The 25,121-nt window shown below is 33.7% G+C and overlaps 2 protein-coding genes across 5 annotated transcripts in view; both read left to right on the top strand.

Moving 5' to 3' along the window:
* LOC143226849 (uncharacterized) overlaps nucleotides 1–1,467 on the top strand; it is a 61,197-nt gene extending 59,730 nt beyond the window's left edge. The window contains exon 6 of the mRNA XM_076458341.1: nucleotides 15–1,467. Coding sequence (XP_076314456.1) covers nucleotides 15–1,168 — 1,154 coding nt within the window. The 3' untranslated portion in view covers nucleotides 1,169–1,467. The remainder of the gene's footprint in view (nucleotides 1–14) is intronic.
* A 10,078-nt stretch (nucleotides 1,468–11,545) lies between these two features.
* LOC143226839 (uncharacterized) overlaps nucleotides 11,546–25,121 on the top strand; it is a 30,675-nt gene continuing 17,099 nt past the window's right edge. The window contains exons 1-4 of one of the 4 annotated variants that reach the window (XM_076458316.1): nucleotides 11,546–11,597; nucleotides 11,887–12,022; nucleotides 13,870–13,976; nucleotides 22,887–23,064. In XM_076458316.1, coding sequence (XP_076314431.1) covers nucleotides 11,914–12,022; nucleotides 13,870–13,976; nucleotides 22,887–23,064 — 394 coding nt within the window. In that variant the 5' untranslated portion in view covers nucleotides 11,546–11,597; nucleotides 11,887–11,913. Of the gene's footprint in view, nucleotides 11,686–11,886; nucleotides 12,023–13,869; nucleotides 13,977–22,886; nucleotides 23,065–25,121 lie in introns of those variants that run through there. The other 3 variants (XM_076458315.1, XM_076458317.1, XM_076458318.1) reach the window with 3 other exon arrangements.

Below are 25,121 nucleotides of genomic sequence, written 5' to 3'. Positions count from 1 at the left end.
ATATCATTGTACAGTTTGTGGAAAACGGTTTGACAGAAATAGTCACTTAATAGTACATCAAAGAATACATACTGGTGAGAAGCCATATACTTGTACAGTTTGTGGAAAACAGTTTGTTACAAATAGCTGCTTAAAAATGCATCAGAGAAGACACGCTGGTGAGAAACCTTACAGTTGTACAGTGTGTGGAAAACAATTTGGGACAAATGGTGAATTAAAAATACATGAAAGAATACACACTGGTGAGAAACCTTACAGTTGTACAGTGTGTGGAAAACAGTTTGGAACAAATGGTGATTTAAATAAACATCACAGAATACACACAGGTGAGAAACCTTACAGTTGTACAGTGTGTGGAAAACTGTTTGGTTCAAATAGTATCTTAAAAATACATCAAAGAATACACACTGGAGAGAAACCTTATAGTTGTACAGTGTGTGGAAAACAGTTTCGAACAAACAGTGAATTAAAAAGACATCTAGGAACTCACACTGGTGAGAAACCTTACAGATGTACAGATTGTAAGAAATATTTTGGAACAAACAGTAAATTAAAAACGCATCAGAGAAGACACACTGGTGAGAAACCTTACGGTTGTACAGTGTGTGGAAAATGCTTTGGTACAAATGGTGAATTAGAAACACATCAAAGTGTACACACTGGGGAGAAACCTTACAGCTGTACAGTGTGTGGAAAAAACTTTCGTACAACAAGTGCCTTAAAAACACATCAAAGTATGCACACTGGAGAGAAACCTTACAAATGTGGAGTTTGTGAAAAACAGTTTAGTACAAATAGTGTATTAAAAACACATCAAAGTATCCACACTGGGGAAAAATCTTACAGTTGTACAGTGTGTGGAAAACAGTTTATAACAAACAGTGCATTAAAAATACATCAAAGAACACACACTGGTGAGAAACCATACAGATGCACTGTGTGTGGAAAACAGTTTATAACAAATGGTAATTTAAAGTACCATCACAGAATACACACTGGTGAGAAACCTTACAGTTGTGCAAGTTGTAAAAAACAGTTTGTAACAAATAGTGAATTAAAAAGACATCAACGGATCCACACTGGTGAGAAACCTTACAGTTGTAGAAATTGTGTAAAACAGTTTGGAACAAACAGTGAATTAAAAAGACATCATAGGACATGCACTTGAGAGATGCCTTACAGTTGTACACAGCAGCATCTAAAACAAATAAAATGTGTTCCATCATAGGACATGCACTTGAGAGAAGCCTTACAGTTGTACACAGCAACATCTAAAACAAATAAAATGTGTTCCAGCTTTCATAAAACTTATTACTGAGAAACTATTGACAAAAATAATTCAAAACAACTGAGCTGAATCAGTTATACTTTGTATTGTTATAAAGCTACGTTACTGTAAAGTGTGGGAAAATGAATTATATAATAAATAGTGTAAGTTTTAAACCTTAAAATTTACCAAAAGTATTTCATCTCTGTTCTGTTCTTCAGTGGTCAATCTGTCACATGTAAAATTTTTATACATGTGTAAAACCATGAAGTGATTTAGCTGTTACTGATCAAAGTGCTTCAGTTTTACACATTGTAGTGCAGCAAATGATTTCTCACATGTAGTATTTATAGTAGGAGTAGTATAAAAGAATGCTGTTAATTTGTATATATCTGATAGGAGTGAGCATCCTGGTTTAACTCTTCTTGAAGATGTTAACAATATAATCCAGTATCAGTGTATCTTGAAAGTGTGCTTCTAGAATCAACAGTTGTGTCTTGAGTAAGAGCATATGGACAACTCTGCAGTATTTATCCCCAGTTGTTGTCAATTCTTTGTGAATTTTTTTGTCACCAGCACTTTTCAATAGGATGGCTTCTAATGTATTTTAAAAATCTCTTGATTAAATTGACTTTTGATACAGTCAATTATAGTGACTACTGCTGTAATGTACAAACTACCATAGTAGTCATCTATTGGGTTGAGGAATAATTTGTGAGCGTTTTTTCAAGCTAACAAAATATATTCATAAATGAAACACTTTCACAAAATATTTCATGTCATTTGGTAGATAATTTTTTGCTCTAATAGATGGTGTGTTTGATTTTCATGTCTTTAATTTTTGCTTTCATTTTCAGCTCATTAAATGGAATGTCAAGTGGACAAAATCGAGCATTTTTGACACCATCTGCTTTTCGCATTTACTTTCTTGCAATTTCGTTTAAAACAATGCATACTATATACCTAGATATTACATGAAATAAAGTATCATAATAAATGTTTTGGGTGTAATGTGTTCATGCATTGAAGTATTGTATAGTCTTGCATGTAATGCTTGAATGAAATTATTTAAAACGCTCACAAATTATTCCTCAACCTAATACATTCCCCCCTCCCAAAAAAAATGCCTTGTTTCATCACTGATTTCATATTGTTATGGTGTCTTTTACTGACATGGAATTTGGGTTTTTCAGGTGTATTTTTATTTACTTGTACTTTCTTCCAAAATGACAAAAACGCTTCATCAAGAGTGTAAACAGTATAATAGTCAGTGCTGCCATAGACCAGCATTGCACAGTGGTGAGGGTCTTCTTTTACACTAATTTACTTAGATTATCAGTTGTGCTGAAAACATTGTGATCTAAAGACATGTTAAAAGGAAATAGAGAAACTGGCATTGGATTGCAACACTGAAGCATCAAGCTAACATCTGTACATCAGTTTTTAGTCATTTCTGAGTAGTTGTCTAAAGTATACTGGATAATTTTATAGAATACTGCATTGTGATGATCCTCAAACTGTCCAGTGAGTCAGGCACAGAGTTCTAAATCTGGATTCTTCAGAGGACATCTTTTCTTGCATTTATTTATACTTGGATGTTCTTTTGGCTGAAAAGGTAAGTAGCTTGGATAGTTCTAAAATGGTATTGAGGGTGTATCTTATGGATTTGATTCTTCTAATAGAATCATGACAGGCTAAATTAAATGTATGGCCATAAGAATGGGTGAAGTAGCCTGTGGTTCAATGTCAGATGTCTCCCATTTCAAATCCCTTGTTTGATAATTGCACCATCAGTTCATGGCAGTAATGGAATGAGAGGTTTATACTCATCAGTGTATCATTGATGCTCAAAACTGATGTTGAATCAGTGGTAATGGTTGCATGGTGATACATTTCAATGAAATCAGTGATGTCGAGAAACCCACTTGTTGAGAAATTTATATGCAAAAATGGCTCGTTTGGGTTGAGAACTCATATAAATTTGCCTAAATTTTGCATATAAATTTCAATGAAATATTTGTGGAGCCAAAGGCAAACATCCACCCACATCATAATAATTTCAGCTTGTTCCTAGGTGGTCATCATGGTCATCTATCATGATTGTGGATATATAGTTATGAGTTGCTGCAGAACTTTATGATCTATTAATTGTAATACTTTGTTCTGTTTATGTGCACTGATGTGTTGTTATATATGTGTTCAACCAAGATTCCAGGTTTTGATTGAAAGGGCAGAACAGTTTAAGAGTGTGTGTGGAGTTTCTGTCATCATGTGTGAGGGAAGACCTGTGAAAAGGAAGCTCAACACTTATAATAAGAAACAGTTTTTTTGTATTATACTTTCTGTCTTCAACAGCTTCGTTATTCAGTGGGTCTCCAACTTGTTTTGTAGTTGCTGGTAAAGTTACCAAATGTTCCATTGCATCTCTGTGACAAGTGAAATTTCTCATAATACCAAAACAATTCAGTCCCTGAATTCGTTACTTATAAAACTCTGACCAGTGGTCTTTCTGTGTATAATTTCTGCTGTAGTTGCTCATACACAATGAAAAGAAAATACACATTCAAGTAAATTATCCCAGTGCAGCTTTGGCCAATTTTCAAGCCAGTTGTCTTTGAAATGTTGAATGTCTATAGCTGGTTTACCAAATGATACCTTGCTGAAAGATTGTGAACACAGCATGGAACACCATTAGTTTCTAGTGTATGCCTGTGTAATTGGACTTCAGCATTCAGGAGTTTTGAGGTTGCACCAGATATGACAAGATTGTTAAACCAAGTACTCCAGTAAGCTCTCTTATTTTGGTTATGATGATAGCTTATGTTTACCAGGGGTGATTAATGCACAATCTGAAAATATTCATGTCAATTAAAACATTGAAGAGGTTATATTCTTCATAGTTTATTGTAATAATAAATTAAAATATAAAACATAAAATGGCTTATATTAATTAGTTTACGTGATTAATTTTACAAATAGAATCTAATATACATGTAATAATGTCGTGCACTATTATTTCTGTCAGTCGAAATATGACATAACAGACATTGATGAAACAAATGTGAGTTACATCGTGTTGTAGTTAAGAATATTAAAGATAATAAGATGGAGAATGAACATTTGGGATTTTATTTGTAGATATAAAGGAAAAAGGCTTTTAAATAGCAACTTGTAACAGATCACCAAATGATTTTGATAAAATCAATAATAAACTTTACAATGAGATCAAGGTTTCAGCTGTTAAGGAAGTCATAATTATGGGTGATTTTAATTTCAGGCATATAGATTGATAAATGATGAAGTTAAACCATGATGGAGAGAGGTTTTTGGAAACTTAAAGATGACGTTCTTCACCAGTTGTTCAAGAAACTTACACCACTAAATTCAGGATGGCAATTGCAGATAGCCATCGTGTAACTTTATGTGAAATTTCACAAACGAAAACATTCCACTTTACGAGACTTTTCACTTAGGTGTTGATTTAATGTAAAGTTTAAATTGTTAGGCATTTAAATAAACAAATACATAAAAGATAAATTTGTTGTTAAATAAATATTACTTCTGTTTAAACATGATTTACATGAACAAATATGCAGGGTTGTATCTATTCAGTTTAGATGTTATCGTATCTAATGTATTTATGTGCTTTGTTAAATTGTTGTACCCCTCTATTTAAGTTAAATTGTTGTACCCCTCTATTTAAGCCACTTTTATGTTTTTTTAATAGTTATGTAGACATCATATTTGTTGTGCAATTTTTTTAAAATACGAACAATAAGCACTGAAACATAACTTCACTTACCAGTAAGAACTAATGAAAATCTATTATATTTTATGAATACTTTGGTGTACAATAAAATACATTGGAGTTTATGATAAACATATCGACATCAGGGTAAAAACACCAGTGGTACAGCAGTACATCTATGAAGTTCAACAATAGAAACCAAGTTTCAATTCTATTGGTGGACAAAGCACACATAGCCAGTTGTGTAGCATTTCACTTTACAACAGAGTATACACACACTGTGAGAACTTTATATCACATAATTTCAAACAAAATCTAATAAAATGTATATATGATCATGTTTATATGATTATTAATACCGAGATCATTGGTAACAAAAGACGATTTGTTAAGCTTACTGGTGAGAAAATATTGAAACTTCTTTCTAATTCTACATTTACGATTTCAACTATCTAAAATACAAGCATTTATAGCTTCAAACATACACTGGTTATTCGCTGTATTCACATCAAGAAGAAACAGAATACAGTCGTGTGATTAGCACTGGATCTGGAGTAGCAAGTATGTGACACACAGAAAGGTCAGATACCGGGATGACCTCCTTCCTTCACATCATCCTCAACTTTTTGTAATACACATTGATTTCTTTTACTCCAGTATGTTAATTTTTTGTAATACACATTGATTTCTTTTACTCCAGTATGTTAATTTTTTGTAATACACATTGATTTCTTTTACTCCAGTATGTTAATTTTTTGTAATACACATTGATTTCTTTTACTCCAGTATGTTAATTTTTTGTAATACACATTGATTTCTTTTACTCCAATATGTTAATTTTTTGTAATACACATTGATTTCTTTTACTCCAGTATGTGAATTTTTTGTAATAAAATATAGCTCTGTGTTCATTATAAAGTTCCATAATGTTCTTGTATAAAAATTAAACCTATTCTATTTCAACGTAATTAAATGTTCGTTTTTTCAAATTTCTCTTAAAATGTATTGGCCAGGTGGCTAAGGCACTCGACTCGTATAATGAGGGTCGCGGGTTCGAATCCCCGTCACACCAAACATGCTCGCCCTTTCAGCCGTGGGTCCGTTATAATGTGAGGGTCAATCTCACTATTTGTTGGTAAAATAGTAACCCAAGAGTTGGCAGTGGGTGGTGAGGACTAGCTGCCTTCCTTGTAGTCTTACACTGCTAAATTAGGGACGGCAAACGCAGATAGCTCCCGTGTAGCTTTGCGCGAAATTCAAAACAAACAAACCTGAAGTATTTAACTAAGTTTGATAAGAGTCCGCCTGACAAGACTTGTATATGAAAATTGTGTAAAAATGTCGTGTTTATTGATAGTTAAATTCTCTAAGTATTAGTTAATATATATATATTACATATTATATATATATATATATATATATACCGTAATACATCTAACTGTGTTTCTACTACGTTTGGCAGGTATAATCTATAACTGATCTTGTATATGTCTTAGAGATTATCTTCCGCCTGATAACTTATATAAGATAGTTGTGTAAAAATGTCGTGTTTGTTAATAGTTGAATTCTCTAAGTAATAATCCGTGATGATGAGAAAACCTACTTGTATAGAAAATTGTGTGTGTAAAAAAAACGGCTGGTGTGGGTGGAGAAGGCACTATGTAGAGGAGCGAACAACGTTTCGACCTTCAGTCAACGTTAGGTTCACAAAGAAACTGATCTTGTATATGTCTCAGAGATTATCTTTTGTGGTGAAGTCTCTTCGTTGTTGTTAACCAGACTTCGCAGTTAACTTGCTCTTCACCAGGATTTTCATTTTGTTGGTATTTATGTGTTGTGACAATGTTAATTTTGTGTTATAACAAAAGTCCTAAGAATCTTGTCGACGTTCCTTCCTGGAGAAAAGTTCTTTGCATAGATGTGGTTTGGGTCTGCTTATTTCGGTTGATTTGGTAAACAGTGTAATTTATGTTTGGAAGCATTTAATCTAATTCTCCATTTGTTGCATAAAACTTGTATTTCAATAAACAATATTAAAGATCAAGAAGACAGTCCATTTTAAACCACAATCTAAAATGGTAAAAAATATATTGAAAACATTTATCCAAAAACGTAGAAAATATGTCATAATTAAAAGTATAGGAAATGTATTGAATATTGAAAATAATTGCTCAGAATCTATCTGTGAATCAAATTATTCTCATCAACATAATTACATATTAAGATCAATTTGTTTTACAAATTATCGCCCCCTAGTGGCACAGCAGCATGTCTGCAGACGTACCGGGTTTCGATACTGGTAGACAATGATTACTCATTGTGTAGTTTGGTGATTAATTTCAAGCAAGTGCAAAATGTTTCATGAAGCCAAAAACAACTTGCTGTGGTACATATTGCTTCTTTAGTGTTTTTTTATTTTTTATTATTATTTACCTTTTATGTTTCGGACTGTAATAATATAAATATTCACATATCTTCAGAAAAAGTACTTTACTTCACTCTTGTTTCACATAGTAAATTTCAAGGCAAACCGTTAAGAAATACATAAGATGTAACATCTCTAATTTTGACTGAGTTTCTCTTTTTTTATTATGGAAAATATATTTAATAAAAATATACTTAACATTTATGGACTTACAAATTTGGCACGCTAACAGACCTGTTCAATCTACAACATAGAAGTCTCATTTTGTATAACTAAAAGCTACTTGCATGAAATAATTAAACAACTGCTCAAATTTCACGAAAATATTTGCTCCTGCCAATGCAAAAAGTTACACGAGCTACTGTCTAACAATTTTATTATAACTTCATCTAAGAGTGAAAGTGGGTTGTTCAGATTTAAAATGGCTGATTTAACACTGAAGGTGAAATAACGTGCAAATACATGAATAGTGGTTAGGCCAAGGAAACTGGATTAGTAGTTTCTAACTCAATGTTTTGAAAAAAATCATACAAGTGGATGGTTATTATTTGTTACAAGCTTTTAAGCACAAGTTTGCTGAGGGTTATGAACTTCTTCTAATTAAAGAGTGTTTAGCGCCGATATTAGTGTCAGTGATAATAGTTGATACTGCTGTATCGTTTGTATATAGATGATAACAAGAAATGGTACATCTAGATTCAATGGCGTTGCTGTAAAGGATTGGTTTGGTTTGTTTCAAATTTTACGCAAAGCAACACGAGGGCTATCTGCTCTAGCCGTCCCTAATTTAGCAGGGAAAGCAACTAGTCATTACCACCCACCGCTAACTCTTGGGCTACTCTTTTACCAACAAATATTGGGATTGACTGTCACGTTATAATGCCTTAACTATCTGGCTATGCTGGGCCCTACTGTAAAGGAAGCTATTAACATTGTTTTAGATAGGAAAAGCTACCACCATATATTTTAATTAATCTGGTTGGTTCTGCAAAGTATAAGTGTTCCAAATGATAGGGGACCCGACATGGCCAGATGGTTAAGGCACTCGACTCGTAATCCAAGGGTCACGGGTTCGAATCCCTGTCACACCAAACATGCTTGTCCTATAAATCGTGGTGGCGTTATAATTTACGATCAATCCCAATATTCGTTGGTAAAAGAATAGCCTAACAGCTAGCGGTGGGTGGTGATAACCAGCTGTCTTTTCTCTTGTCTTACACTGCGAAGTTAGGGACGGCTAACGCAGAAAGCCCTCGTGTAGCTTTGCGCGAAATTTAAAAAAACAAACAAACTAAATGATAGGGTCGCGATCCTAAATCTAATGTTAGTGACTACCGAGTGTCACTTTCTTACTTGCTGTGGCTTGTTGGTTTATATTGAAAAAAATCATCTAATCAGAAACCCTTTACATGTGAAAAAAAAAAAAAAGCAGCTAGAAAGGGATTGGGATTGCGACTAAAAGAATTCAAATAAAAATTGTCGGCCAGAGATGTAGCTACACTTGTAGCATTAATAATAATTTTACAGTAAATATTCGTCATTCCTCCGTTAGTTAGGCTACGTACTTGTTTTATCTAACATTATGCTCAGAGTTAAACAAAACACGAGGCCTAACTAAATAATGAATGATGAATATTTGTTGTAGAAGAGTGTATCTACTAGTTTCACAGCCAATTTTGGTTTCACTCCTTTAGATGCCACAGCCAGTCTTTAGCCACACTTTTTTTCACACCTAAAGTGTTTTTAATTACATTACTTAAAGCGTATGAACTTCCGAGGCTTCGAGATTCGATTCATTAGTTGCATCTCCGATTCTATACTTTCGAATCTACGTTACTTCTCATAAACTTTAGAATTTAGTTTTTATTTAAGTCTGTCTACTAGAACCTATTTTTTTGTATGAATAATTTTGTATCGTTCTTCTTCCACATGTTTCAAATGATTATATCTTGTTTTTACAAAGATTTATTTTATCCTTTGTTCTCAGCAAACATTTACCCTCAGAGACATTATTGAGTATTGAAGCACCCTATTTAATGAAGAAACCATTTGCTATTGGATTTCAAATTTAATTTAACATATATATTCTACAATCTACACATGCATAGTTGTTTCGATTCAAGATTCAATTTTATTCTAATATTTCAAGATAATTCAATTCGAAGAAAAATTATTCGAATGACTTTATTGTAAGACATAATTCTTTTTTTCTTTTCTTTTTGAGACGGTGTGAAATGTATTATCGTATTCTAATATGTATTGATAACATGAAAAATTAAACAATATAGTTGAAGAGCTGGACATTACAGGATAATAGTGAATTAGAATTTAGTTATAATGAAATAATAAGATGTTTTGAGATATTGTCTTTATCTTCTACATTGAGATATAAACACTGGGTATGTGTTTAAAAAAAGAAAAAAGCATATTGGGTTATTTGCTGCGACGACCGCCAAGAATCGTTCACCAGATGTAAGAATAGAAATTCAAAGATTTATAGTTACCTTACCGCGGACATGTGTAAATACTTTTCGTTTTTAATATTTAAATAATCAACATCCGATTGTTTACACTTACAAATCGTTATTATAGTTTTTTTTCTTTAAAATATTTGTCAATTCTAAATATTAGGCTCTGTCATACCTCCAATATATAAACTATTATTAATTTATGAAAATACATTAATGGGGTCATTAGAATTACTTCTTAAATGAAATAATATATTTATTTATATGATGAAATCGTTTAAAATAGTCCTTCGCTGAGATAGGTAAGTCTTCAGATTCAGAACGCTAAAATCAGCGGTTCGATTCTCCTCAATGGACATAGCAAATAGCCCAATGTGGCTTTGCTATAAGAAAAAACAAAAACGTTCAATATAACTGTAATAATAAAATTATCAAGCAGGCTTACAGAATATCGCAAATTCAGTGGTATGAACTTTCTGGTTATTTCCACAGTCTTCTTCCTCCTTATAAATAAAAGTAAGATTTTTCATTTCTTTCATTACTTAAGTATTTTGATCAGTTAACTTCTTTTCTTTATATTTCCATCTTTTACAGAATGAAATTCATAAATGCCTCTTAAAACAGCAGGAGGGCTGAAGAGAAATATTTATTTTTAAGTATCTCTAATTATTTCACTTTAAAACCTAAAAACGTGCTTTAAACGAAAATGGCCTGCATGGCCAGGTGGGTTAAGGCATGATACTCGTAATCTGAGGGTCGCAGGTTCGCGTCCCCATCACACCAAACATACTCGTCTTTTCAGCCGTGTGAGCGTTACAATATAATGGTTAATTCCACTATTCGTTGGTAAAATAGTAGCCCACGAGTTGGCAATGCGTGGTGATGACAAACAAACCTATAATGGTGTAGTTTGTTATGAATTTCGCGCAAAGCTACTCGAGGGCTATCTGCGCTAGCCGTCCCTAATTTAGCAGTGTAAGACAAGAGGGAAGGCAGCTAGTAATAACCACCCACCACCAACTCTTGGGCTACCATTTTACCAACGAATAATGGGATTGACCGTAACATTATAACACCCCCAGGGCTGAAAGGGTGAGCATGTTTGGTGGGAGGAGGGTTCGAACCCGCGACTTTCAGATCACGAGTCGAACGGTTAAACACACCTGGATATGACCATTATGGGCTCAGTCGTTCCATGCTTAGTGATGACTTTAAATTTTTATATAGAGTACAACTTTTACCAAAACAAATTATTTAATTAATACCAACAGCTTCATAAAATCAGGGGTTCGATTCTCTTCTGTGGGCTCAGCAGGTACCCTGATGTGGCTTTGCTGTAAGAAAAATACACACACACCAACACCTTTACAGTTTTGCTGTTGTTGTAACATTTCCGTAGCGTTCAAATATCATCCTCCTGTAGCCAAAAGCTTATGATGAGCTGCATAAGAATTATCATTTTACTTTTTACTCAGTTCTACATATAGTTATACCTTACTGTTAATTTAAATGTGTTATGCAAGGTTTTGTGATTTTATACAAATTTAATGTAGTTTATTTCATTTTGCAAAAAATAATAATTTCTTTATATACTTGTTTTATTTCATTAATGATATTTGAGTATTTCAATCAGTTTCGACAGAGAAACGGCCACCAGGCGAGATATAATTATATCAATTAACCCGAGTAGTAAGTGGTAGAAATAATTAGTCGTATAACTCCAACTAGTAAGAGAGAATGTAATGCTGAATCGTTACATATTAAACTGTTGATAAAGGTTTTTCTACTTTTTGTATCAAAGTCACTTTATTTCAGATAATGTCATTGTTTTAATACAAAGATGTGAAAAAGATAAAACAAGATGACAGTAGTTTTGAGAACAGTATTTATAATTTGTAAGATGTACGAAGGATGTAATTTGTACTTGTTAACATACGTTTCTGTAGTCTAAATAAATACTTTTTTTTTTTTTTTGCAGAATTTAAGGTGAAGGTTTTGTGTAACCATGGAAGTATTAAAGATAAAGGTTGAACCACTTTCTGATGAGAAGCTAGGTGATTTTTTTAATATGAAATTGATGAATAAAGAAGATGAAACTTTCACAACAACAAATAGTAAGTCTATATATTTAGTTTTTTTTGTGTTCTTCCGTTCTTCACAACATAGAAGTAACAATTCCATCTGTTTTAAGCTAGCAGTGTAATTGAATTTATCACCATTAATTGGAAATTTCTTATGCATGATTTGTTTTCTTCTTTTGGGGGTTAAAATCAGTGAGGATAATTAGGCTGGATTCTCTCGGCTATTTTTGACACTTTTGTAATCTTATTCTGTACTATCAGCTGTAAATAAAGTTAAACTTGAGTACTTACCAACATACCCACCTTCCATGTAGCTTAGTGGTTAGAAGCCACTTCTCTAACTAAGACCTTTTTGTATTTTTGACTATGGAAGACCATCAGTGTTTTATTGTTAGTCAGTGATAAACATTTGGATCAGACAATAAATCAGAAGTGATCTGTGACACATTTCACTTTGTATGAAGTAATAACCACCAAGAAATGTAATTGTAGCTAATTGGACGTATAAGGATGTCACTGATAATTTGTTGGCCCTCATTAATCAACATATTTGTATTAACTGTGGGTGTACTGATGAATTGTTTATATTTTTTTATTATGATTATTTTACAAGTTTGGTTCATGAATGTTGAGCCAGTTTTGGTTCCTACATTGTTATTTCCAGTTCAAGCCTGTGCCACTGTGCTGGAATTTATTTACCTGGTAACTAAACCCAATATATTTTCAAATTTCTTTTCCCCTTCTGTTTCCAAGGAGCATGTATTACAAACTGTCACTTTTCTTTACAAGACACTTCTGACTTTAAAGTTTATCTCTCAGATAAACAATATATCAGTACAGGTCCTGAACATGGTTCTGTAACACATAATGGTGTGGTATTCTAATGTAAATTAATTTCCATGCGAGTAGGAGATAACTCTGTTTAATAACAGCAAGTTAGAACAGAAAATTTATGGAATACATGTAATTAAAAACATAGCTAAGTTTTAAACCCATATTAGAAATTGAGGAGACTGGATAAATTAATAAAAAATTGATTACAGTCTTTATTTACATAATAAAGTAAACAGAAATGTGTTTGTACTTGTGTAGACACTTACACAATCATTTCTATTAAGTCTGAATATGGTTCTATCAGTCACTTGTTTTCTATTTAGTCAACATTTAGACACAGTGATAATGGTAGATATGCTTAGTAACTCTTATGGTAAAGACAAGATGGACAAGTTGTGGGCCAGTGGTAATTGAACCTGAGAGCTTATAGTTATGAGAATTATTTTTCTTATAGTAAAATAATTAAATAAATAATCACCAAAGCTGAATAGAAGTCTGTAAAAAACAACTTATAAGTCTGCAGTTTATTTGTGAGAATACAAAGTAAAGTCAGATTCCTAACTTTTTTATTCTATCTGTTACTTTTGTTGCAACAAAATAATTATACAAAACACATCAGTGTCTCTTTTTGATTCTAAATGAATAAAATAATAGCCTAACATGTAACAGGTGACAGAACTTAAAATGTCTGCCTCCAACTTTCTTATACTTCATCTTAGTGGCTAACTATGGCTGGTATTTTAACTCCAGAAGTATGTTTACATAATGACTGTTCTTCTTCATTGAGAACTTTCTTCTACCAGGTATAGGAAAGTGTTTTACTCACTTATCCTGGCTACCTGTTTAACATCCATGTGGGTCTACAACTGACAATGTACATAGTGGTTCAGGTGTATTATCAGAACTTGACATTTGTTGAAAGTCTGTACATTGGAACACCATGTAAGAAGTTAGAGAAGTGACATGTTATCCTAAGTGCATTATGTGAATGTTGTTTATAATAGAGATGTTATTTTGATTCTTATGTACATTATTTGTACTTCTAGTTCCAGCTGATTCATTAGAAGAAAGTTCTCTATGTACAGTTATGAAGTTTGATGTAACAAGAGAGGAACAAGAAGAAAAGTGTGATGTAACATCAGATAAAAGTGAGGTAATTAAACTTATTATAGTTATTAAAGACAATATGTAGTGTAACTGTGTCTTTATGGACTTTGTTTGTTTGGTATGTAATTAGTAATGACATGTTTGTAGTCACAAGCTGAAGAATCTCACTATAAGTGTGCTACATTGTTGTGAATACACTTATTACAGCTGTGATATTGCCAATACAGTAAAATTGATGTACTGTCACTTAGAAATGTAAACATATTTTATTAAGAGAACAGCCAGTTCTTGGTGAAAATCGTGGATTTGTTTTTTTAATGGATGTTTTCAGGTTTGTAGAACAAGTTTATTGTCAGAGGAACAGTAATGTGTAATAGAGTGGCTTTACTGGTAATAGTTAGGGGATTTGGAGTGATAGTTTCAACAGCTTAGATTGTATGTTTCTGGTAATAGTTAGGGGATTTGGAGTGATAGTTTTAACAGCTTAATTCTGTTTCATCAATTTCTAAGCCAACTTCATGAAGACTTTAAGTCTACTTTTGAATTTCTTTTACTTTGTGAGCACTCTGTTTCTATAAACTTTTGCTATGCCTGTAAAGAAGGCTTCAAAATATCTACAATAACTGTGTTCTTTGATATTGTATAAACAGGCCTTGATCTATAAGTTAAATATGTTCAGACTTTATCCATTTTTGTTCTTTAATATCATATAAACAGCTCTAGCTGATCTAGAGTAAAGTCCAATATGTCCAGATTCACTTCCTCATTGATATTTGTTCTAGAAATTAATAGTGTTATTTGTTCCACAAATTGATAAATGTATTCTTTAATTGTGGGTAAACATGTGAATTTCTAAGAGAGTGGACATCACCAATTTCAGATATTAATTATATTAGATAATGTTACATGAACAGAAATGAACCCCTGTTGTTTTTCTGTATCTATATTGTGTATAATAACTGTTTAATGTTTTACAAATGTAGATTTTATTTGATTTATTGCAAGGGTGTGTGTACAAATCTTCTTATTTTAAAACAATTTGATGTATTACATGTTTCTCATTGTACACACTTTTAACTTTCAGATATTTTATAATCAATATTTTATTGTTTTTAACATTAACTGAGGGAAATTCATGAAAAGTTTCTATTTTCATTTTTGAACAGTTGGAAAGTTTTGTTTGTAAACAAATAAACCTCACTTCAAGTTAATAATCTCAAAGAATAACTTTATTGTTCCTAAAAATCTATCACCCCTTGAGAAATATGGTACGTATTTCTTGATTTTAAAGTACTTCCTTCAGTCTATATGAAGGCCTTGGCTGCCATCTTGTCATAGTTCCACATTAGTGGTTTGTTCAGGTAATAATAAAAAAATCAGTTTAAAAAAAAAGCCACAAAGAAAATTAAAACATGATTAATTATGCAGGGTGTTTGGAAAGTCACTGTGCACTTATATATTTATTAACAGACATGTTTTAATATAGAATACAGGAGGTAAATATGAATGACAATTATAAACAATGTTGAAAGTGACCCCTGTGGCATCAATACAGGCCTGGATCCTTCTTATTTTGTTTCTAAATACCACTATCAGTTGCTGGCTTGAAATAGACTGGATGAATGCTGTTATCGCTGCTTTCAGAACTGCACAGAACTTTCCGAACACCCTGTAGTAAGAATGTTACTCGTGCAACTGTATGTGGGTTTATGTTATTTTTTAATACTTGTGTTCCTTGTGAATTGTATGCTAAATTAAAGTTCAAGATATTTTCTCAAAGATAAGATATATAATCATGTACAGTTTGTATATGTATAGAATGAGTGATAAAAAATAATTTATTACAACTTTAACACAGTAACAAATCCACAATGTTTGATTGAATGTAGTTTCAAACAAAGAAATCACATGACCAGAGATTGGTTAAGGCTTAAGAAAGGTATGTTATTGATGTTTGTTTAAAATTATGATGGTAATATTGTTGTAGATATACTAGGGTTGTTGTATGCAGTGTTTATCAGCATGAGTTTTTTTAATTATGTTTGTCAACTAAAATTATCATGGAATCAGTTATGTATAATGTTTATTATAGCAGACAACTACAAAATTATTTTGATAAGTTAAATTATTATTTATTAATATTTTTATGTTTTGTATGTTCAAAGTATGTACATAAATAAATTGTTTAATTAGCTTGTTAATTATATCTTAATTTCAATTTTTATTTTAATGCTGAGTTCACTACTCAAGCTGGAAAATCATGTTAGGTTTTTTTATATATATAAACAAAGAATGTTCACTTATTATCTGAGGTATTACATACAATTTTCCTGTAGTTTGAAATACTCAAAACTGCTTCCAGTTTGCAGTGGGTGATAACATGGTTGGAGAGAACTGAAAATATCAAAGATAATACACAAGTGTAAATGTCCTTGTTGTGATAAATATTGTGTACTGTGTGGATGTGATTGTCCTTTTATGACACTGAGATCAGAATATTCAACATTCTATTTTCATTTCAAGTATAAGGATACCACTGAAAGCACTATTTAGAATATTGTTTCAGACATTGGTGATGGTAACACTGTCCAGATTGATTCTGGTTTTTATACTGATTATACTTCTTTCTAGTTTTATTTATTTTTAATCTAATTTGATGAAAACAAAATGACATTTTGGTATGTGTCTACTTTTCTTACTTTTTAATGCCTAGTGTATTTTGTAGAATATCAATATTGCACATGTTTCTTTTGTATCAAAGCCACATCGGGCTATCTGCTGTGTCCACCGAAGGGAATCAAACCCCTGATTTTAGTTTTGTAAATCTGTAGACTTACCACTGTCCCCATGGGGGGCAAGAATATGAATATCAGTATTTTTTTTTTCAGTTTGGGTAAATAAGATAGTTTGTTATTGGATGTTTTTCAAAGAATAATTTCTTGTTTTTTTAAATTAATAAGTTTATGAGTGTTTCCTGTAGAATAAACTCTTGACTGTTTAAATAAAGTGATTGTTCTTCTGACACTTATAGCTTTAACTGCTCCTCGACCTTCACTTTGACCATCTAAACATTGATCTTGCTTGCTCCAGTCTTTTGTATCCCACTTAAATGTTCTTGGCAATTTGTGACTTAGTGGTAATCTCCACCTACGTAAATGCATTCTTTATCCTGGTACTGTATACAAGTATTTCACTTGGATAATGTAGTCACTTTTTCCCAACAGAGCACTGGTTAGAGTTTTCTCTGAGATTCTGTGCTTTGCAACTTCTGTATTAAAATTTTGGTATTGCCTTGTGGATTTCTGTCCAATTATCATTTCTTAAGCAAACAAACATTTTGACAAACAGTTTTTTTGGTAATGAATTTCCCTGTCATCAATTCAAAGGCACATCAGACCTCCTCTGTCATCTGTGTTTCTCTATGAGGTTCACTCTCAGTTTAGGCTGTCTGTGATTTTAATTATTGTGAGATGTTAGCTCAATGGGTGTTTCTTCTGTGGATTTTGAGGCTGATTTTCTTGATGATTCTGGTTAAATGTGGGCTTTGTTTTTCCAGCACCTTGCTTTACTAAGTCATTTTCTCATAATGATAATTTGGATCAACAACCTTCTACTCTTTTAATTCAATTAGTCACTTGGGCTTGTGAGAATTTGGGGCTTTTCTTAATTTTCTTTGAGCCTGCTTTTTCCTACATCAGATATTGCTGGTTCAAGTTGAAAGATTTACTGTTTTATTATCTGACGGGATGGATATACCTTGTACCTATATTTGTCCGTTTGCATACTTTGGCTGACCACCCTCAGGTGGATGTATATTTCGATTCTACAATCTAGATCACCTTTGGACATATGAGATTCCAAACTTAACACTGTGATCACTTTGAACAGATCACAATTTCATGTATTTGTTTTATTCTTGCTCTGAGGTATATTTCTTCTCCCCAAAACTTGTTGAGATTTATTGAGTAGATACCTTGTTGGAGGGAGTTCTTATAAAAGTTGTGAGTTACATGAGACTCCTTTTCTTTGATTCTCGATGTTCACGAGTGTACCAGAGACATTGGAGTTACAAATTGATATTGCCAGTTTGATTTTTTTCTTGTTATTGTTGGCTTTTTAGACATTAATTGGCTCCTGCTGGTAATCAGGGTGTGCCTATGTCTTGTGTGTCTTAAACCTCTGGCTTCTGTTTCTCTCTTTATGCATACTTAAAATAGATTCAGTTTTTAGTTTCAAGTCTACTCTACTCTAGCAAACTGTTGCCAATGGCTTCAGTGTCTACCTTTGTTAGTTGGAGTCTGTAGGTGTGATGTTATTACAATTCATTGACACTTGGTATTTCTTCACAGCAAATTCTTGGATACTTTTGATTCTGGCATTGGTCCTTCCTTTCCCTTTTCCAACTCCATTATCTTAACCTGTGGTGTTTCCACCCCAGCTGATAAAATAAGGTGTGGGTATTTGTATTTATTGATATGAGATAATAAAAATCAATCCTATGCTTTCATAATTGTATTCCTCTTTATTTCTTGTCCTCAAGATGAAAGAAGATTGGGAGAATGATTGTTGATCTCTCTTGTCTCAACCAATTCTTCGTTCCTTCCAGGTTCACAGTGGAGTTCTTTTCTCAATCTACAATCGCATTCTTCACCAAGTCTTGAATGACCAAGTTTAATGTTGTTGATACATCTCTAGTGAATTCATCCTGCCACTATCTACATTTAATGCACAGTGATATTCAGGGATATATTCTCTGGCCTAACATTTGCACCATATATTTTCTGCTAGCTTTTATGAGTTTTTGAACATGTTTAAGCCAGGATCACCCAATTCCCATCTAGCTCAAGCTTATGGAATTGGTAGTGAGGCTCTTACTTACATACATTGTTTTATTTCTTTTGAGGATGTGGACATCCCTCAAACCTCACGTTCCTTCAAATTCAGCACACGTGCAGTCCCTTCAGTGGTCACTGGATGACTAATTCCAATTCACTAGATCATCCAGTCTCTTTTTTGGAGCTACATTTTATTTCTTGAGTGTTGATTGAATCTGTTCAACACTACCATCAGTGTACCTATACCACTACTGTTTCACAAGTTTCATCTTTTTACAGGTGCCACACTTGTGAGATGGGGTGCATATATTGAAGGTCAGAAATTCCAGGGTATATGGATGGAAGATGATTTTATCTTCCACATCAATAATTTGGAACTCCATACTGTCCAACAAACTATGGTTCAAAGTCTAGATCTCTTGCACAAGAATGTCATCATAATTATTTCCATCATTTCCATAGCAGTATCTTAACCTTCCCACCATGTTTTCAAATTTTGGTTCTTTCTCTATGGGTCTCAGTTACATCCTATCATCTTCCTGGTATGATGAATTTCATAGCAAGTCACTTGTCTCAGCCCAATGAATTTCTTCCAACCAGATAGATTATTTTTCATAAGTTCTTCCAGTGGTTTTGCTTACAGTTTGGGTCTCCAGTGATCAATGCATCTGTCACTTTTTGAAACTCAACTACAGGCATTTCTGGTCCCAAATACCTCATCCGTGGTTTTGAGATGCATGCATTTTGTCTATTGGATAAGTTTTTTTTCAATTTGTCTGTTACTCAGAACTTTGGCTATGGTTAAATCGTCTACTTAAGAGCTGTTGGTATTCCAAGATTGGCTGGTCTGACCATGGTTTCCTCTTATGCAGTATGTACAAAGGGGCCTATATATAACTCCTCCTTGGCTGTTTCTGTTGAGGCAATCTCAATCCAACATTCTACACATACTAACCTCAATTGTTTAGAATATTTCTTTCCAAACATTCTTTTCATTTGTTTAACAGAGATATCAAAGATGTATTCCATGCTTTGAATTTCCATTCATTTGAGCTTTTGGCCTCATGTACCATGTATCATTTCTCCCTTAATGTGTATTTTAGTTGCTGCTGAAATGTGAATGTCACAGGTTGGAGTTGTTTGCACTGCATGTGCACAGGATTCTTATTACTCCAATTTGGGCCTGCTATACCCTGATGGGTTCTTTCATCCTAAGTCTAGCAGCTAGAAAAGGGAATACATTCTTCCCATCAATTCCTTTGCAAGATATTTCTCATCTTTACAACCAATCATACACTGATCATTTGTTATGTTCTGTCAGTACCTTGAAGCAGTGTGTGGCTAACACTAATTTGTTCTAAGGAGATGATGCTTGACTCTGGATTTATTGGGATCCTATGGTTTCAGAGATTTAAATGCAAGATACTTTAACAAAGTGGATTTGCAAATATCCATTCTACTTATTCTGGACTTTCTCTACAGGCGAGGAAACTTCTGTGTTGCATATCATCAGATGTCTTTCGCTACCCATTTCTATTACCCAAGAGAGGACACAAGGAAGGCTGGCATGTGGTCTTCTCCTTGTACTTTTTCCTTAAATTCTTCACAAAATCTGGTAGCTTCTTCTGTGTAGTTTTGAATACCTTCTATGGCCATTTTAACAACATCTGCTATGTTATAAGGAAGAATGGTTATTATTGTCCTTCTTTTGTCTCTTTCCTTTACTTTTGGCTGTCTGGTTTGGGCTGGCCTATAATGATGATTACTCATGTATAATTCCACCTTTGATAGGGGAACTGAGTTCAGGGGGAAGAGTATACCAGTGTTGGGTGAAGTTCCATTTTCCCAATCATGTACCACTCTTATCTTGGTACTACTTTTCTGTGCAGATGGTTTCTGTGTGGATATTGCCCTCACTATCACCCTGCTTCCTAGTGTGGGATTCTAGCTGTACTGTCAGTGGATGGTAAGTATGTTTTGGAATTTAATATTTTCCTAAACAGAAAATGTATTTCCAATAATACTTATCTCTGCTGATACACTTCCGTCGTATGTTCTCACTAAAAGCCAGTAATATTGACTGGGATGATACACTTCCATTGTATGTCCTCACTAAAAGCCAGTAATATTGACTGGTATGATACACTTCCATTGTATGTCCTCACTAAAAGCCAGTAATATTGACTGGGATGATACACTTCCATTGTATGCCCTCACTAAAAGCCAGTAATATTGACTGGGATGATACACTTCCATTGTATGTCCTCACTAAAAGCCAGTAATGTTGACTGGGATGATATGCTTTCATCCTACCTCCTCACAATAACATTGACTGATACACTTCTATCATACATCCTCACAGTAATATTGACTGATACACTTCCATCCTACCTCCTCACAGTAAGATTGACTGATACACTTCTCCTACCTCCTCACAATAATATTGACTGGGATGATACACTTCCATCCTACCTCCTCACAGTAATATTGACTGATACACTTCCATCCTACCTCCTCACAATAATATTGACTGGGATGATACACTTCCATCCTACCTCCTCACAGTAATATTGACTGATACACTTCCACCCTACCTCCTCACAATAATATTGACTGGGATGATACACTTCCACCCTACCTCCTTACAGTAAGATTGACTGATACACTTCCACCCTACCTCCTCACAATAATATTGACTGGGATGATACACTTCCACCCTACCTCCTCACAGTAAGATTGACTGATACACTTCCACCCTACCTCCTCACAATAATATTGACTGGGATGATACACTTCCATCCTACCTCCTCACAGTAATATTGACTGATACACTTCCACCCTACCTCCTCACAATAATATTGACTGGGATGATACACTTCCATCCTACCTCCTCACAGCAATATTGACTGATACACTTACACCCTATCTCCTTACAGTAATATTGACTGATACACTTCCATCCTACCTCCTTACAGTTATATTGACTGGGATGATACACTTCCACCCTACCTCCTTACAGTAATATTGACTGATACACTTCCACCCTACCTCCTTACAGTTATATTGACTGGGATGATACACTTCCACCCTACCTCCTTACAGTAATATTGACTGATACACTTCCATCCTACCTCCTCACAGTAATATTGACTGATACACTTCCATCCTACCTCCTCACAGTAATATTGACTGATACACTTCCATCCTACCTCCTTACAGTAATATTGACTGGGATGATACACTTCCACCCTACCTCCTTACAGTTATATTGACTGGGATGATACACTTCCACCCTACCTCCTTACAGTTATATTGACTGGGATGATACACTTCCACCCTACCTCCTTACAGTAATATTGACTGATACACTTCCATCCTACCTCCTTACAGTAATATTGACTGGGATGATACACTTCCACCCTACCTCCTTACAGTAATATTGACTGATACACTTCCACCCTACCTCCTCACAGTTATATTGACTGGGATGATACACTTCCATCCTACCTCCTTACAATAATATTGACTGATACACTTCCACCCTACCTCCTTACAGTTATATTGACTGGGATGATACACTTCCATCCTACCTCCTTACAGTAATATTGACTGGGTTGGTGTAAAGTTGTTACATTATTTGAGTGATGTGCTTACAATACCAGGACAGCAAATGCATTAACACAGATGAATAGTGTCACTAGGTCACAACTTACCAAGGACATTTAAGTGGGATATAAGAGTGGAGCAAGCGAGACCAATGTTTAGATGGACAAAGTGAAGGTCAAAGAATAGCTATAGTTGTGAGTATTGATGGAAATAGATTTTGATATTAGGAAAATGTTAACTTAGGTGTTTCCTGTAGAATGATTTGTCTTAATGTCTTGTATGTTAATACAAAACACACAAGTTGCTCTAAATTTTGCTCTGTTTTGTTTGCTCTTAGAATAACACATAATATATGTATTCTAATTGCCTGAACACTATTTTCATACATGAATAAGCTTGGAATGTTAGGTTCACTGGTTATGTCATCATGATTTAAGTTAGTGAACTGTGGAAACTATGTGTAAAATAACAACAGTTGTTATTTATGTTAATCTTTTCATCATGTTTAATTCTAGAACATATCTGTTCATGTGAAAACAGAGAAACCAGCTGATCTGCTACAAGATGATGTTATTTCTAAGTTCAGTTACAGTGATGATGAGGACCAGGATGGTTCATGTTATAATGTTATGAATGTGAAAACAAAAACTGAATACCAAAGAGATATTGAAACAGAGTTAGAAAAAACATCTTGTAAGTACAGACATCACCTAAAACTTAAGTTTGTTAACAATAGCTCAACACTTAACATACAAGAGTTGGTTGGTGTAACTAACTTTGTGAGCTTAAAGCAAACAAGAGTTTCTGTAATGTAGTTTTCAATGTTTTTGTATCATCACAAAATTCATTAAACATTACTTGTATTTTGTACACTAAAAACATATGATAAACCTTCTCTCCATGAGGACCCTTTATTGTGCTCAAAGTTTTCAGATACAAAACATACTTGAGCATCTTTTCTGTGTTATACCAATTAGTAAAGCATAAAGTTGTAGCTAATAATCCATATTTTAAGTTCTTAACTTTATAAGATATTATTTAAAAAATCTGAAATTTCCTATAGGGTGAAAAATGTGACTTTTTTCAGACATCCTCTTCTCTTGTTCATTCATCATCCCTTCAGTAATGACAAATTTAATGTAAATAACTCATTAAAATATTACTGCTCATAAAAAGCCTAAATTTCCTAGCCTTCAATCTTGTTTGGTTACAGAACTATTAAATATAAAATCAGATCCTTCTTACCACATCCATTTGTCATATCCTCTCTTACAAAATGTATCAGTAGTGCTGTCTTACCATTAGTATATTTTTTATAACTACTAAAAAGCCAAGATTTTCATCTATGGAATGATTTATTATATTGTTTTCTGTACAGAGAATTGTGTATTTCTTTTTCAGTATGAACTTTGCTCTCACTGAAAACATATTGACTACCTTGTAGGAATTTGAAAAAGCCCTTGTGACATAGTCTAGAAACCAGAAAAATTGTGATAGTAATGGGATGTTGTCTGCTTTTTTTGCCTGTTATTATTCTTTGTTTTGTTCTTATTTTCTTTGGTGCCTTATTTAATTAAATAAAGTGTGGATCCCCTATGGTCAATTGGCTGGTCTACTTGGGCTAGGGTTAGTCAGTGTTGGATGTTTTCAACAGGTCTTGTGGACATTGTACCTGATGCTGGTATTTAGGTATAGTGCTCGTAAAACCTGCTGAAGTGTTCTTGTTTGGCATTGTAGTGCATCCCCTCATATGGCTCCATGGTAGGTGGGGTCAGTGGGTGCCAAAACATTCTTTTTTTCTTATGAATCCCCCAAATAAAAACTTAAATTAAATAGTGAAAAAACAGTCCATAGGTAAAAGACCATGTCTTGAAGATTCTTAACAGCAATCTTCAACATCTGTAACACCTGTAACTCATTTTCTTATATTACATTTGATTTCAGACAAACCTTTAGGGCAAATGTCTCCCTTTTCTGTTCAAAAGGGACTAAAGGGACTTGCTGGCTCTCCAAAGTCAGTAAAGAAGTTTCACTCTGGTGACATATTGGTGGAAGCATCCACATCTAAACACATTGAATTCCTCTTAAATTCAAAGGCAATTGGAAATATACCTATTGAGGTTATACCTCATGCTACTTTGAATTCATCACAGGCAGTTGTTGTTGAGAGGGATTTGAAGAACATCCCTAAGTCTGAGATTCTCACTGGTTTCTTCACCCAAGGAGTTTCTGCAGTGAGGTGTATCTTCACTCACAAAGATGGAATTGTGATGGTGACCAGTGTCCTCGTTCTGACATTTACATCACTGCCGTCATCTGCCACCATCAAAGCAGGTTATCTTAATTGTAAGGTACAGCCATATATTCCAAACTTTCTCAGATGTTTCCAGTGTCAATGGTTTGGTCACTCAAAGATATCATGTCTTGGTTCCTTGATGTGTGCTCATTGTGGTGGCAATGACCACGATGACTGTGAGTGTGAAACAGACCCTCATTGCATTAATTGCGATGGCTCTCACCCATCCTACTTTAGTACTTGCCCTAAATGGGTGGAAGAAAAAGAGGTGCAGTGTTTGAAGACGATTTAGCACATTACTTACTCTGAGGCTCCAAAGTTATCGCCCAACACTTTATCTTGGATGTATGCTGCTGTACTTCATTCTAGTACAACAGTGGGAGTGCAGGTGGATCTCTCTTTGTGCCTCCAAAAGAATCATTCTCAAGTCATATGAAAAGTCTTTTGACCTCCA

Source organism: Tachypleus tridentatus, chromosome 9 (assembly GCF_004210375.1).
Source record: "Tachypleus tridentatus isolate NWPU-2018 chromosome 9, ASM421037v1, whole genome shotgun sequence".
Taxonomy (NCBI): Eukaryota; Metazoa; Arthropoda; class Merostomata; order Xiphosura; family Limulidae; genus Tachypleus; species Tachypleus tridentatus.
This window is presented reverse-complemented; position numbering and strand designations above follow the sequence as displayed.